The sequence below is a fragment of the Bombina bombina genome, chromosome 12 (genome assembly GCF_027579735.1).
Source record: "Bombina bombina isolate aBomBom1 chromosome 12, aBomBom1.pri, whole genome shotgun sequence".
In the NCBI taxonomy this organism is placed as follows: Eukaryota; Metazoa; Chordata; class Amphibia; order Anura; family Bombinatoridae; genus Bombina; species Bombina bombina.
In genome coordinates, this window is record NC_069510.1 from 120,078,244 (window position 1) to 120,098,306 (window position 20,063).

At 46.9% G+C, this 20,063-nt stretch overlaps 1 protein-coding gene across 2 annotated transcripts in view; it reads right to left on the minus strand.

The window, feature by feature from the left end:
* ODF2 (outer dense fiber of sperm tails 2) overlaps positions 1 to 20,063 on the minus strand; it is a 126,068-nt gene that overhangs the window by 33,978 nt on the left and 72,027 nt on the right. For both annotated transcript variants that reach the window (XM_053695885.1, XM_053695886.1), the window contains exons 12-15: positions 15,327 to 15,512; positions 7,991 to 8,100; positions 7,779 to 7,914; positions 5,100 to 5,210 (exon numbers count right to left, since the gene is read on the minus strand). In XM_053695885.1, coding sequence (XP_053551860.1) covers positions 5,100 to 5,210; positions 7,779 to 7,914; positions 7,991 to 8,100; positions 15,327 to 15,512 — 543 coding nt within the window. The remainder of the gene's footprint in view (positions 1 to 5,099; positions 5,211 to 7,778; positions 7,915 to 7,990; positions 8,101 to 15,326; positions 15,513 to 20,063) is intronic.

The following is a 20,063-nucleotide window of genomic DNA, read 5'->3' on the forward strand; positions in this document are numbered from 1 at the left end:
CCCTTTTCCAATCCTTCTTGGAGAAAAGATAATATCCTAGGAATCCTGACTTTACTCCATGAGTAACCCTTGGATTCACACCAATGAAGATATTTACACCATATTTTATGATAGATTTCCCTGGTGACAGGCTTTCGTGCCTGTATTAAGGTATCAATGACCGACTCGGAGAAACCACGCTTTGATAAAATCAAGCGTTCAATCTCCAAGCAGTCAGATGCAGAGAAATTAGATTTGGATGGTTGAAAGGACCCTGAAGTAGAAGGTCCTGTCTCAGCGGCAGAGTCCATGGTGGAAAGGATGACATGTCCACCAGATCTGCATACCAAGTCCTGCGTGGCGAGGGAGCAGAGGAAACGGTGGAAACACATAAACCAGGTTGAAGGACCAAGGCGCTGCTAGAGCATCTATCAGTGCTGCCTTGGGATCCCTGGACCTGGATCCGTAACAAGGAAGCTTGGCGTTCTGACGAGACGCCATGAGATCCAGTTCTGGTTTGCCCCAAAGTTGAATCAACTGCGCAAACACCTCCGGATGGAGTTCCCACTCCCCTGGATGAAAAGTCTGTCGACTTAGAAAATCCGCCTCCCAGTTCTCTACTCCTGGGATATGGATAGCTGATAGAAGGCAAGAGTGAACCTCTGCCCATAGAATTATTTTTGAAACCTCCAACATTGCTAGGGAACTCCTTGTTCCCCCTTGATGGTTGATGTAGGCTACAGTCGTGATATTGTCCGACTGAAATCTGATGAACCTGACCGCAGCAAGCTGAGGCCAAGCCTGAAGAGCATTGAATATCGCTCTTAGTTCCAGAATATTTATCGGAAGAAGTGCCTCCTCCTGAGTCCACGAGCCCTGAGCCTTCAGGGAGTTCCAGACTGCACCCCAGCCCAAAAGGCTGGCATCTGTCGTTACTATTGTCCAATCTGGCCTGCGGAAGGTCATACCCTTGGACAGATGGACCCGAGATCTGTGTAATCCCCATTCCACTGACTGAGCATGCAGAGTTGCAGCGGTATGAGATGTAGGCGGGCAAACGGCACTATGTCCATTGCCGCTACCATTAGCAAGAAGTAGAATAAAGAACACGGCAGGAATTTAGAAGTTTTGACAACCTGGCCTCTGTCAGGTAAATCTTCATTTCTACAGAATCTATCAGAGTTCCCAGGAAGCAAACTCTTGTGAGAGGGGATAGAGAACTCTTTTCTTCATTCACTTTCCACCCATGAGACCTCAGGAATGCCAGAACAATGTCCGTAAGGGACCTGGCGATTTGAAAATTCGACGCCTGTATCAGAATGTCGTCTAGGTAAGGGGCTACTGCTATACCCCGCGGCCTTAGGATCGCCAGGAGTGACCCCAGAACCTTCGTAAAGATTCTTGGTGCCGTAGCTAACCCAAAGGGAAGAGCCACAAACTGGTAATGCCTGTCTAGGAAGGTGAACCTGAGAAACCGATGATGATGTCTGTGTATCAGAATGTGAAGATAAGCATCCTTTAAGTTCACGGTAGTCATATATTGACCCTCCTGGATCATAGGTAGGATGGTTCGAATAGTCTCCAGAAATTTGTTTAAGATCTTGAGATCTAAGATTGGTCTGAAGGTTCCCTCTTTCTTGGGAACTACAAACAGATTTGAATAGAAGCCTTGCCCCTGTTACTCCTTTGGAACGGGGTGGATCACTCCCATAACTAGGAGGTCTTGAACACAATGTAAGAATGCCTCTCTCTTTATCTGGTTTGCAGATAATTGTGAGAGATGAAATCTTCCTTTTGGGGAAGAAGCTTTGAAGTCCAGAAGATATCCCTGGGACACAATTTCCAACGCCCAGGGATCCTGGACATCTCTTGCCCAAGCCTGGGCGAAGAGAGAAAGTCTGCCCCCTACTAGATCCGTTACTGGATCGGGGGCTGATCTTTCATGCTGTCTTAGAGGCAGCAGCAGGTTTTTTGGCCTGCTTTCCTTTGTTCCAAGCCTGGTTAGGCCTCCAGACCGGCTTGGACTGGGCAAAATTTCCCTCTTGTTTTGTATTAGAGGAAGTTGAAGTTGCACCACTCTTGAAGTTTCGAAAGGCACGAAAATTAGTCTGTTTGGTCCTTAATTTGTTGGACCTATCCTGAGAAAGGGCGTGACCTTTTCCTCCAGTAATATCAGAAATTATCTCCTTCAGTCCAGGCCCGAATAGGGTCTGCCCCTTGAAGGGAATGTTGAGAAGCTTAGATTTTGAAGTAACGTCAGCTGACCAGGATTTAAGCCATAACGCCCTACGCGCCTGAATAGCAAAACCTGAGTTATTAGCCGTTAGTTTGGTTAAATGAACAACGGCGTCAGAAACAAATGAATTGGCTAGCTTAAGAGCTTTAAGCTTGTCAAGGATATCATCCAATGGGGTTTCTACCTGTAGAGCCTCTTCTAGAGACTCAAACCAGAAGGCCGCAGCAGCAGTGACAGGGGCAATGCATGCAAGAGGCTGGAGAATAAAACCTTGTTGAATAAACATTTTCTTAAGGTAACCCTCTAATTTTTTATCCATTGGATCTAGGAAAGCACAACTGTCCTCGACGGGGATAGTTGTACGCTTAGCTAGGGTAGAGACTGCTCCCTCCACCTTAGGGACCGTTTGCCACAAGTCCCGTGTAGCGGCATCTATGGGAAACATCTTTTTAAAAACAGGAGGGGGAGAGAACGGTACACCTGGTCTATCCCATTCCTTAGTAATAATTTCTGAAAACCTCTTAGGTATTGGAAAAACATCAGTGTAAACAGGCACTGCATAGTATTTATCCAATCTACACAATTTCTCTGGGACTATAATGGTGTCACAGTCATCCAGAGTTGCTAAAACCTCCCTGAGCAACACGCAGAGGTGTTCAAGCTTAAATTTAAATGTAGACATATCAGAATCAGGTTGAAGTATCTTCCCTGAGTCAGAAAAATCACCCACAGATAGAAGCTCTCCTGCCTCAGCTTCTGAACATTGTGAGGGTGTATCAGACATAGCTACTAAAGCGTCAGAGAGCTCTGTATTTTTCCTAGCCCCAGAGCTGTCTCGCTTTCCTTGTAACCCTGGCAGTTTGGACAATACCGCTGTAAGGGTATGATCCATAACTGCCGCCATGTCTTGTAAGGTAAACGCTATGGGCGCGCTAGATGTACTTGGCGTCCCTTGAGCGGGAGTTATAGGTTCTCACACGTGGGGAGAGTTAGTCGGCATAACTTCCCCCTTGTCAATTTCCTCTGGTGATAAATCTTTTAAAGTCAGAATATGGTCTTTATAACTTATAGTAAGATCAGTGCATTTGGTACAGATTCTAAGAGGGGGTTCCACAATGGCTTCTAAACATAATGAACAAGGAGTTTCCTCTATGTCAGACATGTTTAACAGACTAGTAATAAGACCAGCAAGCTTTGAAAACACTTTAATTAATGTGAAAAAGCAGAATATAAAAAACGGTACTGTGCCTTTAAGGGAAAAAAACAAACACAAAAACTGCAAAACAGTGAAAAAAGCAGTTAACTCTATGAAATTTTTACAGTGTATATACTAGACTAAAATAGCATTGCACCCACTTGCAAATGGATGATTAACCCCTCAGGCTCAAAAACGAATCATAAAAACTGTAAAACAGTTATAAACAGTCACAATCAAACTGCCACAGCTCTACTGTGGCTCCTACCTTCCCATAAAACGACTTATGTAGTCACAAAAACCCTTTACAGAGGTCCAATATGTCAGGGGACTCCTTCAGGGAAGCTGGATGTCTCAGAATGTAAAAACTACTGCGCAATTAGAGCGCAAAAATAGGCCCCTCCCACCATGCACTGAAAGTCAGAGGGCCTTAAAAAACTACTCCTAGGAGTGAAATAACAGCCATGTGGAAAAACTAGGCCCCAAAGAAAGATTTATCACCCTTAGTAAAAAAACGTTCTTTATAAATCCTGTAAACGTTTAACATACTAAGCCATAAGAGCAATTAACATGAATATTACCCTTTACTACAAGCATGATGCCAGTTGTTAAATCACTGTAATCAGGCTTACCTTAAATATATCAGGCACTGTCAGCATTTTCTAGACCTTATCATCTCTCTAGAAAAAAATATACTGAACATACCTCAGGGCAGTTAATTCTGCAGGCCATTCCCCCAGCTGAAGTTTTCCCATACTCTTCAGTTATGTGTGAGAACAACAGTGGATCTTAGTTACAACCTGCTAAGATCATCAAAAACCTCAGGCAAAACTCTTCTTCTAATTTCTGCCTGAGGTAAAAACAGTACAACGCCGGTACCATTTAAAAATAACAAACTTTTGATTGAAGATAAACTACACTAAGTCACCACATATCTCTAGCTACTTCCCTTGTCGAGAGCTGCAAGAGAATGACTGGGGGGTGGCAGTTAGGGGAGGAGCTATATAGACAGCTCTGCTGTGGGTGATCCTCTTGCAGCTTCCTGTTGGGAAGGAGAATATCCCACAAGTAATGGATGATCCGTGGACTGGATACACCTTACAAGAGAAACTAACATTTTTGTCACCACACTCCCTTTGCCCTTCCTAGCAGTTAAGCAGGCAGAGAGAATGACTGGGGGTGGAGCTAAGGAAGGAGCTATATGGACAGCTCTGCTGTGGGTGCTCTCTCTGCCACTTCCTGTAGGGAAGGAGAATATCCCATAAGTATGGATGAATCCGTGGACTTGATACATCTTACAAGAGAAAGTGTATTATTATAACAGTGTTGGTTTTGCAAAACTTGGGAATGGGTAATAAAGGGAGTATCTACCTTTTTAAACAACAACAATTCTGGTGTTGACTGTCCCTTTAAGGGTTATGTTTTTCTTTGTTTTGGGAATAAATTATGCTGGAACAGAGCTACAGTCCAAATAACCATTCTCTAACTATGCAGAGGAGGCTTAAAGGGGAAGTGACCACAGAATTCTGAAAAGGTTGTACCTACATATCCCATAGTTTAATACCTAGAAGTCAACATATCTAGAAACGCAAACTAGAAATCATTCACATTTGTACTTGGAAACCTTTTTGTATATAAAGTACAATGAAATTAGATTCTGTTTTACCGTTCACCAGTAGAGCTGCCTACCTGCTCTTTATAGGTATCCACCAGTCCTTCATACTGACGTAGGGTGCCCTTGAGTTGCTGCACCTCACTATGAGCCAGCGTCAGTTTCTCCTCCAGTGTCGCTAAGTTTGTCTGTAAAGTGACAGAGAAAAGGCTTACAGTGAGTGCTAAACAACATCTACATTATACTCATCCTAAATATCTGCAAAATGTAAAAACAAGCACAGAATAGCTGTCACGCCACCACCGGAGGTTCCGGCGGCTCTTCCGGCGTGTTTGGTTGCCGGGCAACGTCTTCCTCTCTGAGCCATCCCCTCTGCTGACGTCAGTACCGGCTTCTTATTCCGGTCTCTCAATCCTCCGGTGCGTGATTGTTTGTTCTTTCCGGAGGCTATTGTGAGTACTCTTGCTTTGTGTAATCCTGTTCCAGAACCTTTGCCTGATCGACTACACTACTGCTTAACCCTCAAACTGCCTGATTACAAGCTGCCAAACCCTGCATATACGACTACACTACTGCTTAACCCTCAAACTGCCTGATTACAAGTTGCCAAACCCTGCATATACGACTACGCTACTGCTTCACCCTCAAACTGTCTGATTACAAGTTGCCAAACCCTGCATATACGACTACGCTACTGCTTAACCCTCAAACTGCCTGATTACAAGTTGCCAAACCCTGCATATACGACTACGCTACTGCTTCACCCTCAAACTGCCTGATTACAAGTTGCCAAACCCTGCATATACGACTACGCTACTGCTTAACCCTCAAACTGCCTGATTACAAGTTGCCAAACCCTGCATATACGACTACACTACTGCTTAACCCTCAAACTGCCTGATTACAAGCTGCCAAACCCTGCATATACGACTACACTACTGCTTCACCCTCAAACTGCCTGATTACAAGTTGCCAAACCCTGCATATACGACTACGCTACTGCTTCACCCTCAAACTGCCTGATTACAAGTTGCCAAACCCTGCATATACGACTACGCTACTGCTTAACCCTCAAACTGCCTGATTACAAGTTGCCAAACCCTGCATATACGACTACACTACTGCTTAACCCTCAAACTGCCTGATTACAAGCTGCCAAACCCTGCATATACGACTACACTACTGCTTCACCCTCAAACTGCCTGATTACAAGTTGCCAAACCCTGCATATACGACTACACTACTGCTTCACCCTCAAACTGCCTGATTACAAGTTGCCAAACCCTGCATATACGACTACGCTACTGCTTAACCCTCAAACTGCCTGATTACAAGTTGCCAAACCCTGCATATACGACTACGCTACTGCTTCACCCTCAAACTGCCTGATTACAAGTTGCCAAACCCTGCATATACGACTACGCTACTGCTTAACCCTCAAACTGCCTGATTACAAGTTGCCAAACCCTGCATATACGACTACACTACTGCTTCACCCTCAAACTGCCTGATTACAAGTTGCCAAACCCTGCATATACGACTACGCTACTGCTTAACCCTCAAACTGCCTGATTACAAGTTGCCAAACCCTGCATATACGACTACGCTACTGCTTCACCCTCAAACTGCCTGATTACAAGTTGCCAAACCCTGCATATACGACTACGCTACTGCTTAACCCTCAAACTGCCTGATTACAAGTTGCCAAACCCTGCATATACGACTACGCTACTGCTTAACCCTCAAACTGCCTGATTACAAGTTGCCAAACCCTGCATATACGACTACGCTACTGCTTAACCCTCAAACTGCCTGATTACAAGTTGCCAAACCCTGCATATACGACTACGCTACTGCTTCACCCTCAAACTGCCTGATTACAAGTTGCCAAACCCTGCATATACGACTACGCTACTGCTTAACCCTCAAACTGCCTGATTAGAAGTTGCCAAACCCTGCATATACGACTACGCTACTGCTTAACCCTCAAACTGCCTGATTACAAGCTGCCAAACCCTGCATATACAACTACGCTACTGCTTAACCCTCAAACTGCCTGATTACAAGCTGCCAAACCTGCATATACGACTACGCTACTGCTTAACCCTCAAACTGCCTGATTACAAGCTGCCAAACCTGCATATACGACTACGCTACTGCTTAACCCTCAAACTGCCTGATTACAAGTTGCCAAACCCTGCATATACGACTACGCTACTGCTTAACCCTCAAACTGCCTGATTACAAGTTGCTAGTCTCTGCTTCATAGACCACGCTGAGCTTAACCCTCAAAAGTGCCTGATTTTCAAGTTAACTAATCCTTCCTTATTGACTGTTTGTTTTTGGTACCCTATTCTGAAGTTTTACCTGCAACTATCAAGATTTACTTTACCCTTTCTAGAGGACCCAGACCAACACTGCTCCATATCGTGAGTACCTTGTTTCATAGTAGTTGTCGTGGGGTCACGTCCTGGATTAAACTCAGAGTGCAAGGGTGTTATTTTAGTTCGCCCTAGCATTTGGGTCTTCTTCTGGACATTACCTAACCTGACAATAGCTTCACAGCCGCTGAAACCGTAGCACAATGATGTAACGTTACCCACGACTTGCGCAACGATACATAATCCTGAATAGCATTAATAAGATTACAAACGTACAAAGGTAAAATAAAGAAAGACTTATTTGAATGACAGATGCCGACTGTACGGAACAGCATTTGGTTATATTGATATACGCTGCAGCCGCAGATAACTGACCTTTAATGTCTCATGTTCCACTCTCAGGCTGGTGTTTTCTGCAGTCTGTCTGTGCAGCTTGTCTAGCAGAGATTCCCGTTCTAAACGCGCTTTTTCCTCTGCGCTCCTCTTGTCTCCCGCTAGCACCGTTACGTGACTGGTGAGAAAGAGAGTCAGTGAGCAGTAACTGGTACAGAAGTGACAGTAACTACAGTAATTACTGCTTAACCTACTTGTTTAATGTGACCATTTCATCCTCTACTTGACTCTTCTCCTTCATCAGCGCGTTGTAACGGGACTTCCACGTATCAATAGCCGATAGAGATTTACTGAGCTCAGCGTCCTGTAATAACAATGGTCAGCACAGTGTTCAGATGGCGCACAAACACGAGGCCTGTAATAACAATGGTCAGCACAGTGTTCAGATGGTGCACAAGGCCTGTAATAACAATAGTCAGCACAGCGCTCACATGGCGCACAAGCACGAGGCCTGTAATAACAATGGTCAGCACAGCGCTCAGATGGCGCAGAAGGCCTGTAATAACAATGGTCAGCACAGCGCTCATATGGCGCACAAGCACGAGGCCTGTAATAACAATGGTCAGCACAGCGCTCACATGGCGCACAAGCACGAGGCCTGTAATAACAATGGTCAGCACAGCGCTCACATGGCGCACAAGCACGAGGCCTGTAATAACAATGGTCAGCACAGTGCTCACATGGCGCACAAGACCTGTAATAACAATGGTCAGCACAGCGCTCAGATGGCGCACAAGGCCTGTAATAACAATGGTCAGCACAGCGCTCATATGGCGCACAAGCACGAGGCCTGTAATAACAATGGTCAGCACAGCGCTCACATGGCGCACAAGCACGAGGCCTGTAATAACAATGGTCAGCACAGCGCTCACATGGCGCACAAGCACGAGGCCTGTAATAACAATGGTCAGCACAGTGCTCACATGGCGCACAAGCACGAGGCCTGTAATAACAATGGTCAGCACAGCGCTCACATGGCGCACAAGCACGAGGCCTGTAATAACAATGGTCAGCACAGCGCTCAGATGGCGCACAAGTCCTGTAATAACAATGGTCAGCACAGCGCTCATATGGCGCACAAGCACGAGGCCTGTAATAACAATGGTCAGCACAGCGCTCACATGGCGCACAAGCACGAGGCCTTTAATAACAATGGTCAGCACAGCGCTCACATGGCGCACAAGCACGAGGCCTGTAATAACAATGGTCAGCACAGCGCTCACATGGCGCACAAGCACGAGGCCTGTAATAACAATGGTCAGCACAGTGCTCACATGGCGCACAAGCACGAGGCCTGTAATAACAATGGTCAGCACAGCGCTCACATGGCGCACAAGCACGAGGCCTGTAATAACAATGGTCAGCACAGCGCTCACATGGCGCACGAGGCCTGTAATAACAATGGCCAGCACAGTGCTCACATGGCGCACGAGGCCTGTAATAACAATGGCCAGCACAGTGCTCACATGGCGCACAAGGCCTGTAATAACAATGGCCAGCACAGTGCTCACATGGCGCACGAGGCCTGTAATAACAATGGCCAGCACAGTGCTCACATGGCGCACAAGACCTGTAATAACAATGGTCAGCACAGAGCTCACATGGCGCACAAGCACGAGGCCTGTAATAACAATGGTCAGCACAGAGCTCACATGGCGCACAAGCACGAGGCCTGTAATAACAATGGTCAGCACAGCGCTCACATGGCGCACGAGGCCTGTAATAACAATGGTCAGCACAGCGCTCACATGGCGCACGAGGCCTGTAATAACAATGGTCAGCACAGCGCTCACATGGCGCACAAGGCCTGTAATAACAATGGTCAGCACAGCGCTCACATGGCGCACAAGGCCTGTAATAACAATGGTCAGCACAGCGCTCACATGGCGCACAAGGCCTGTAATAACAATGGTCAGCACAGCGCTCACATGGCGCACAAGCACGAGGCCTGTAATAACAATGGTCAGCACAGCGCTCACATGGCGCACGAGGCCTGTAATAACAATGGTCAGCACAGAGCTCACATGGCGCACAAGGCCTGTAATAACAATGGTCAGCATAGTGCTCACATGGCGCACAAGCACGAGGCCTGTAATAACAATGGTCAGCACAGCGCTCACATGGCGCACGAGGCCTGTAATAACAATGGTCAGCACAGAGCTCACATGGCGCACAAGGCCTGTAATAACAATGGTCAGCATAGTGCTCACATGGCGCACAAGCATGAGGCCTGTAATAACAATGGTCAGAACAGCGCTCACATGGCGCACGAGCACGAGGCCTGTAATAACAATGGTCAGCACAGCGCTCACATGGCGCACAAGACCTGTAATAACAATGGTCAGCACAGAGCTCACATGGCGCACAAGGCCTGTAATAACAATGGTCAGCACAGAGCTCACATGGCGCACGAGGCCTGTAATAACAATGGTCAGCACAGAGCTCACATGGCGCACAAGGCCTGTAATAACAATGGTCAGCACAGTGCTCACATGGCGCACAAGGCCTGTAATAACAATGGTCAGCACAGTGCTCACATGGCGCACAAGCACGAGGCCTGTAATAACAATGGTCAGCACAGAGCTCACATGGCGCACGAGGCCTGTAATAACAATGGTCAGCACAGAGCTCACATGGCGCACAAGGCCTGTAATAACAATGGTCAGCACAGTGCTCACATGGCGCACAAGGCCTGTAATAACAATGGTCAGCACAGCGCTCACATGGCGCACAAGTCCTGTAATAACAATGGTCAGCATAGTGCTCACATGGCGCACAAGCACGAGGCCTGTAATAACAATGGTCAGCACAGCGCTCACATGGCGCACAAGCACAAGGCCTGTAATAACAATGGTCAGCACAGTGCTCACATGGCGCACAAGGCCTGTAATAACAATGGTCAGCACAGTGCTCACATGGCGCACAAGGCCTGTAATAACAATGGTCAGCACAGCGCTCACATGGCGCACGAGGCCTGTAATAACAATGGTCAGCACAGCGCTCACATGGCGCACGAGGCCTGTAATAACAATGGTCAGCACAGCGCTCACATGGCGCACAAGGCCTGTAATAACAATGGTCAGCACAGCGCTCACATGGCGCACAAGGCCTGTAATAACAATGGTCAGCACAGCGCTCACATGGCGCACAAGGCCTGTAATAACAATGGTCAGCATAGTGCTCACATGGCGCACAAGCACGAGGCCTGTAATAACAATGGTCAGCACAGCGCTCACATGGCGCACGAGGCCTGTAATAACAATGGTCAGCACAGAGCTCACATGGCGCACAAGGCCTGTAATAACAATGGTCAGCATAGTGCTCACATGGCGCACAAGCACGAGGCCTGTAATAACAATGGTCAGCACAGCGCTCACATGGCGCACGAGGCCTGTAATAACAATGGTCAGCACAGAGCTCACATGGCGCACAAGGCCTGTAATAACAATGGTCAGCATAGTGCTCACATGGCGCACAAGCACGAGGCCTGTAATAACAATGGTCAGAACAGCGCTCACATGGCGCACGAGCACGAGGCCTGTAATAACAATGGTCAGCACAGCGCTCACATGGCGCACAAGACCTGTAATAACAATGGTCAGCACAGAGCTCACATGGCGCACAAGGCCTGTAATAACAATGGTCAGCACAGAGCTCACATGGCGCACGAGGCCTGTAATAACAATGGTCAGCACAGAGCTCACATGGCGCACAAGGCCTGTAATAACAATGGTCAGCACAGTGCTCACATGGCGCACAAGGCCTGTAATAACAATGGTCAGCACAGTGCTCACATGGCGCACAAGCACGAGGCCTGTAATAACAATGGTCAGCACAGAGCTCACATGGCGCACGAGGCCTGTAATAACAATGGTCAGCACAGAGCTCACATGGCGCACAAGGCCTGTAATAACAATGGTCAGCACAGTGCTCACATGGCGCACAAGGCCTGTAATAACAATGGTCAGCACAGCGCTCACATGGCGCACAAGTCCTGTAATAACAATGGTCAGCATAGTGCTCACATGGTGCACAAGCACGAGGCCTGTAATAACAATGGTCAGCACAGCGCTCACATGGCGCACAAGCACAAGGCCTGTAATAACAATGGTCAGCACAGTGCTCACATGGCGCACAAGGCCTGTAATAACAATGGTCAGCACAGTGCTCACATGGCGCACAAGGCCTGTAATAACAATGGTCAGCACAGTGCTCACATGGCGCACAAGGCCTGTAATAACAATGGTCAGCACAGTGCTCACATGGCGCACAAGGCCTGTAATAACAATGGTCAGCACAGAGCTCACATGGCGCACAAGGCCTGTAATAACAATGGTCAGCACAGAGCTCACATGGCGCACGAGGCCTGTAATAACAATGGTCAGCACAGAGCTCACATGGCGCACAAGGCCTGTAATAACAATGGTCAGCACAGTGCTCACATGGCGCACAAGGCCTGTAATAACAATGGTCAGCACAGCGCTCACATGGCGCACAAGTCCTGTAATAACAATGGTCAGCATAGTGCTCACATGGCGCACAAGCACGAGGCCTATAATAACAATGGTCAGCACAGCGCTCACATGGCGCACAAGGCCTGTAATAACAATGGTCAGCACAGTGACCATTGGTATTACAGGTCTCGTGCTTGTGCGCTATGTGAGCACGGCGCACGAGGCCTGTAATAACAATGGTCAGCACAGTGCTCACATAGCGCACAAGCACGAGGCCTGTAATAACAATGGTCAGAACAGCGCTCACATGGCGCACAAGCACAAGGCCTGTAATAACAATGGTCAGCACAGCCCTCACATGGCGCACAAGGCCTGTAATAACAATGGTCAGCACAGTGCTCACATGGCGCACAAGGCCTGTAATAACAATGGTCAGCACAGTGCTCACATGGCGCAAAAGGCCTGTAATAACAATGGTCAGCACAGTGCTCACATGGCGCACAAGGCCTGTAATAACAATGGTCAGCACAGTGCTCACATGGCGCACAAGGCCTGTAATAACAATGGTCAGCACAGTGCTCACATGGCGCACAAGGCCTGTAATAACAATGGTCAGCACAGTGCTCACATGGTGCACAAGGCCTGTAATAACAATGGTCAGCACAGCGCTCACATGGCGCACAAGGCCTGTAATAACAATGGTCAGCACAGCACTCACATGGCGCACAAGCACGAGGCCTGTAATAACAATGGTCAGCACAGTGCTCACATGGCGCACAAGCACGAGACCTGTAATGGTCAGCACAGCGCTCACATGGCGCACAAGCACGAGGCCTGTAATAACAATGGTCAGCACAGCGCTCACAAGCACGAGGCCTGTAATAACAATCCTCAGCACAGTGCTCACATGGCGCACAAGCACGAGGCCTGTAATAACAATGGTCAGCACAGCGCTCACATGGCGCACAAGCACAAGGCCTGTAATAACAATGGTCAGCACATCGCTCACATGGCGCACAAGGCCTGTAATAACAATGGTCAGCACAGTGCTCACATGGCGCACAAGGCCTGTAATAACAATGGTCAGCACAGTGCTCATATGGTGCACAAGGCCTGTAATAACAATGGTCAGCACAGTGCTCACATGGCGCACAAGGCCTGTAATAACAATGGTCAGCACAGCGCTCACATGGCGCACAAGCACGAGGCCTGTAATAACAATGGTCAGCACAGTGCTCAGATGGCGCACAAGGCCTGTAATACCAATGGTCAGCACTGTGCTCACATGGCGCACAAGCACGAGGCCTGTAATAACAATGGTCAGCACCGTGCTCACATGGCGCACAAGCATGAGGCCTGTAATAACAATGGTCAGCACAGCGCTCACTTGGCGCACAAGCACAAGGCCTGTAATAACAATGGTCAGCACAGTGCTCACATGGCGCACAAGCACGAGGCCTGTAATAACAATGGTCAGCACAGTGCTCACATGGCGCACAAGCACGAGGCCTGTAATAACAATGGTCAGCACAGCGCTCACATGGCGCACGAGGCCTGTAATAACAATGGTCAGCACAGCGCTCACATGGCGCACAAGGCCTGTAATAGCAATGGTCAGCACAGTGCTCACATGGCGCACAAGCACGAGACCTGTAATGGTCAGCACAGCGCTCACATGGTGCACAAGGCCTGTAATAACAATGGTCAGCACAGTGCTCACATGGCGCACAAGCACGAGGCCTGTAATAACAATGGTCAGCACAGCGCTCACATGGCGCACAAGCACAAGGCCTGTAATAACAATGGTCAGCACAGCGCTCACATGGCGCACAAGCACAAGGCCTGTAATAACAATGGTCAGCACAGCGCTCACATGGCCTGTAATACCAATGGTCAGCACTGTGCTCACATAGCGCACAAGCACGAGGCCTGTAATAACAATGGTCAGCACCTTGCTCACATAGCGCACAAGCACGAGGCCTGTAATAACAATGGTCAGCACCGTGCTCACATAGCGCACAAGCACGAGGCCTGTAATAACAATGCTCAGCACAGCGCTCACATGGCGCACAAGCAAGAGGCCTGTAATAACAATGGTCAGCACATCGCTCACATGGCGCACAAGCACGAGGCCTGTAATAACAATGCTCAGCACATCGCTCACATGGCGCACAAGCACGAGGCCTGTAATGGTCAGCACCAGTGCTCACATGGCGCACAAGCACAAGGCCTGTAATAACAATGGTCAGCACAGCGCTCACATGGCCTGTAATACCAATGGTCAGCACTGTGCTCACATGGCGCACAAGCACGAGGCCTGTAATAACAATGGTTAGCACAGTGCTCACATGGCGCACAAGCACGAGTCCTGTAATAACAATGGTCAGCACAGTGCTCACATGGCGCACAAGCACGAGGCCTGTAATGGTCAGCACCAGTGCTCACATGGCGCACAAGCACGAGGCCTGTAATAACAATGGTCAGCACAGCGCTCACATGGCGCACAAGCACAAGGCCTGTAATAACAATGGTCAGCACAGCGCTCACATGGCCTGTAATACCAATGGTCAGCACTGTGCTCACATGGCGCACAAGCACGAGGCCTGTAATAACAATGGTTAGCACAGTGCTCACATGGCGCACAAGCACGAGGCCTGTAATAACAATGGTTAGCACAGTGCTCACATGGCGCACAAGCACGAGGCCTGTAATAACAATGGTCAGCACAGTGCTCACATGGCGCACAAGCACGAGGCCTGTAATAACAATGGTCAGCACCGTGCTCACATGGCGCACAAGCACGAGGCCTGTAATAACAATGGTCAGCACAGCGCTCACATGGCGCACAAGCACGAGGCCTGTAATACCAATGGTCAGCACCGTGCTCACATAGCGCACAAGCACGAGACCTGTAACACCAATGGTCAGCACAGCGCTCAGATGGCGCACAAGCACGAGGCCTGTAATAACAATGGTCAGCACAGCACTCATATGGCGCACAAGCACGAGGCCTGTAATAACAATGGTCAGCACAACATTAACATGGCGCACAAGCACGCAGCACCACCGGTCTTACCTTGTCACGCAGTTCTGTATTAAGCACTTGCAAGGCCTCCTCCTGACGTTCTGCGCGCTGCTTCTGGGCTCGTACAGATTTCTTCAGGGCTTCTTTATCAAAATCTGTTTTATTCCTTGTCTCGCTCATCTGCTGCATCAACTGTTCTAACTCTGCCTTTTGCTGGGCCTCAGATCTCTCCAGGTTCTGATAAGGCAGAAGTGATATCAAACTACAGAGACGCGGACAACACAGCTCTTTAATTTAAAGTGACATAAATACAATGTTCTAAGTGGTTAAAGCAGGGTCAGATCTTGGCCTAGGCAAACAAGGCACTTGCCTAAGGAGGCAGATGGGGGGGAAGCAGCACTTTTAGAGTCTCACTACACGCACACTGCACTACACACTCACTACACCCACACTGCACTACACACACACATACAAACTACACTACACACTCTGCACTACACACACACAAATTAAACTACACACACAAGCACACTGCACTACACACTCACACAAGCACAATACACATACAAGCACACTGCACTACACACTCATAATACACATACAAGCGGGGGGGCGGAGCTAGCGCGCCGAGAGAAGGGGGGGCGGAGCTAGCGCGCCGAGAGAATGGCCGCTTGAGACCGGAGCTCCACTAACAACTGGCCTTAATGCAACATAGAAAGCCAGCATAACATACATTATGCCAAAGGCATCGATTGGGGAACAACATTAGGCGACCAGGGACTAAGCAGAAGCACACTGATCGAGAGCGGATGATAACAACTCCGGTGAGAGACCCGACGAGAGCGCAATAAGTAAGTGCGCCATACCTTAACCCCGGAACTGCAGACACTCTACATATAAGGGCAATAGCTGTGGATGTTATATAGACAACGCCAATAAGGCCATCAGTGGAAACTGTTTTATTAATCCACATATAATAAAAGCAGGTACCGGGTGGAGGAGTTATTAAAGAGTGCATCATAGACTTTACTTTGCACGCAGCACTAAATTTTGCATATCAAGGCCGCAGACCCTGTTGCACTGCCAGAACAACAGCATAGGAGACATTTAGAATAACAAGCATTAATACTCAATACTACAGTGGAATGGACTGCACAGATATTCAATCCGCTGAAAGGGCCTTATAGAATTCATTATGACAGTGGCTTAGGTGCCCAGGATGATAAAAGTTTCCCTTGTCGCCAAAATACTTTAAAGATTCAAATCAAGATGAGTTAAGAACTGACAAAATGCTATAAACACCAAATCCTTATATACTTCAGGCTGCATTTTTACTACCTACTTCTGAACTGTAATTTACAAGATATAAATCTTCAGAACTATATGATTGGTTATACATATCAAAGAGCACACGTGTATATGTCATTAAAAAAGTGCATTTCAAACCTGGCAACCCCTTCTCTGCTATTATTTACTACTCTGGCTATTGCAAGATCCTGCTAATTAATCACAGGCAGAGCATCAACACCATGGCTGCTAGGAAATCTGGGAAGCCGGATAAATCTAACAAAATGAATGCCTATTTTAAAACCCTTGACACGGAAAACACTGAAACTACCCCATCCTCACAATCTGTAAATTCTAAAAATGGGGACCAAGCAGAAGACGACACAGTTGCTATAACCAAAGCTGACCTCAAACTTCTGCCCTCTAAAGAGGACTTCTCGCAATTAATACTCCAGGTGAGCCAGCTTATTAAAGAGGGCCTGGCAGAAGTAAAATCTGATATATCACAGTTAGGGCACAGAGTGGAACAGTTGGAAGAAACAACAGACACCCTAGCTACTGACTCAGAACATATGGCTGAACAGCTAAAAGCCCAGGGAACCACTATCAATTTTCTGCAGGATCATATTGAGGATCTTGATAACCGGGGGCGCCGTCAGAACCTAAGAATCCGGGGAATACCGGAGACGGTTACGCAAACCCAACTGGGGCCCTTTTTACAAAGATTCTTTCAACACCTCCTTAATACACAGGCGGACCAAGAGTTACAACTAGACAGAGCACATAGGGCCCTTCGTCAACTTCCAAAAGACGGCGCTCCCCCAAGGGACGTAATTCTCAGATTTCACCAATTTGAAGATAAAGAAAAAGTATTGGTTGCAGCCAGAAAGATGAAACAATCACAATTTGAGGAAAGCAGCCTGCAAGTTTACCCTGACCTATGCCCACAAACGCTTATAAAACGCAGAGAAGCCAGATATCTCACCCTGCACCTGCAGGACTTAGGTATCAAATATAGATGGGGATTCCCCTTCTGCCTACGTGTAGAAAAAGAAAACCAAATTGCTATTTACCGGGGCCCTGATGATATCGCAGACTTCTGCTCCAAACTCGGCATAGCCCAACCATCCCTGCCCTCTCTAACAAGAGAGGAGAAAGACAATCCCTATAACCCTCTTGGTCCCAGAGAGCAAAGACAACCATGGGTCAAAGTAAACAGAAAACGCCAAAGAGGAGCAGGGGATAAGGCATCCGAGCATACCTCCGGCAGTCTCATCACCTGAGCTCCTAGCAAGCTCATCTCTTGAACTATAATCGATTGTTTGATGGACAAAGTCATTGCTAATGAACAGTGATCCTAACTCTGAAGGAAATCTCAGTATCAGAGTAACCTATTGTTTATCCTTAGGTTATAATAGTTTCTTATTGATATAGAAAGCCTCAACACTTATGTTGGTTTAGCTGTGTTTACTGTTTAATTATTGCTACTATGCAAGTTGTGAGTCATGTCTAGCACATGATCCCTCTGCTACAAGTTGTAGCTCACAGATCCCTAGCCGCTGTATTCAGCGGACTACTGCTGGCGACCCGCTCGAATGTTCTTTTGGAGCGGAGCGCCATTAGTATGGATCAAAAAGTTAATATGTCTTGTTGTTGTCAATATGTTCTTATTTGTTTTTGTTTTTTATTGTTTAGGTCAGTGCGAAATTTAAATACCAGTCCTATTGATCTCTATTCTACATGTCCTCTACATAACCTAATGCACATTTTCTTCCACAGGACGGAGGGTTCTCCTTGGGTGAGTTGTAGAAATGTAATTTACTATTTTGTCTACTTACAAGCTAGTCAGATTTACCTGATGTTTTCCTTCTTCTGTTGCTACAAGTCATTTAAAATTCCCTGATGGCGGCTCAAAAGATAAGAATTCTCTCACAGAATGTGAAGGGCCTGAACTCCCCAAACAAAAGGTCAATGGCACTTAGTTGGTTTAAACGACACAAGGGGGATATAATTTTTATGCAGGAAACCCACTTCGACATAAATAAGCAACCGAGATGTAGCTCAAATATATATCCTACTGGGTATTTCAGCTCAGCAAACTCAAAAAAAAAAGAGTAGGTATACTATTACACAGAAAGGTCCCATTCCAACTCATTCAAAAGGAAGTAGACCCGGAGGGTAGATTTGTGATCTTAGTAGGTATTTTGTATAATAGGCCGGTGACACTGGCCAATATATATTGCCCGAATCAGAAACAGCTCCCCTTTATAAGAAAAGTGATAAACAGAATAATGGATATTAAAAAAGGTACAGTTTTATTAGGGGGTGACTTTAATACGTTACTAGATCCACAATTAGATAGCTCACATCCTAGAGGGGCTAGGTCTAGAAGAGACTCTATTAAAATGGACAAATACCTATGGGAGTTAACCCTTTTGGATGCATGGCGCACATTACACCCAGATTACCGTCAATACACTTTCTATTCCCACCCAAGACAAGTTTATTCGAGAATAGACTACCTCTTAATAGACCAGAATAGCATACCAATGGTCTCCAACACGGATATAGTCCCAAATGTATGGTCAGATCACTCCATGGTTACCATGGATCTGGTTTGGTCATCCATGCCGGTGGTCCCTTACCTGTGGCGCCTTGATGAAGCACTACTTCACAAACCTGAGGTGGTTAAGAAAATTGCAACAGCTATGAAAGAGTATTTCACACACAACACCTGCAAACAACAGAACCCCACAGTTATTTGGGACGCTCACAAGGCGGTACTGAGGGGTGAATTTATCAAAATCCAGGCCTCCCTCAAAAAAATATACCAACAAAAATATAGATCCATGCTAAATAAACTAAAAGACATCGGTAGACTACATCAGCTTAACCCAGCGGACACCACCATCTCAAAGAAAAGACAGGAGATAAGACTAGAATTAAGAAACCTCCTACAGGAGGAGACTCATAAAAGAGCTTTATACCTTAGTAAAATATACTTTACGGAAAGTAACAAGGCAGGTGCCTGTCTAGCTAGAACTCTCAAACAAAAATCATCTTACAACCACATTAGAGAAATAGCCATCGATGAAACACATCATGTCTCAGATAGTGAGACGATAGCTGAGACATTCAGGAAATATTATGAAGGGTTATATAACATTCCCAAAACTCACACCCCAGATGTAGATATGCTCATGGAAAGATACATCACCCAAGCTGACCTCCCATCCCTAGAGCCAGACAAAAAAGCAGCATTGGAGGCTCCTATATCCTCCTTGGAAGTCATGACTGCAATAGACTCCCTACCTGCAGGTAAAAGCCCCGGCCCGGATGGGTTTAGCAACAAATACTATAAAACGTTTAAAGACATTCTAACACCTCACCTTACCACTTTATTTAATTCATCAATTCATTCATTAATGATCAAGGGGCATTTTCCAAAGAGTTTCTTTTATCACATATAACAGTAATCCCCAAACCCTATAAAGCTACAAA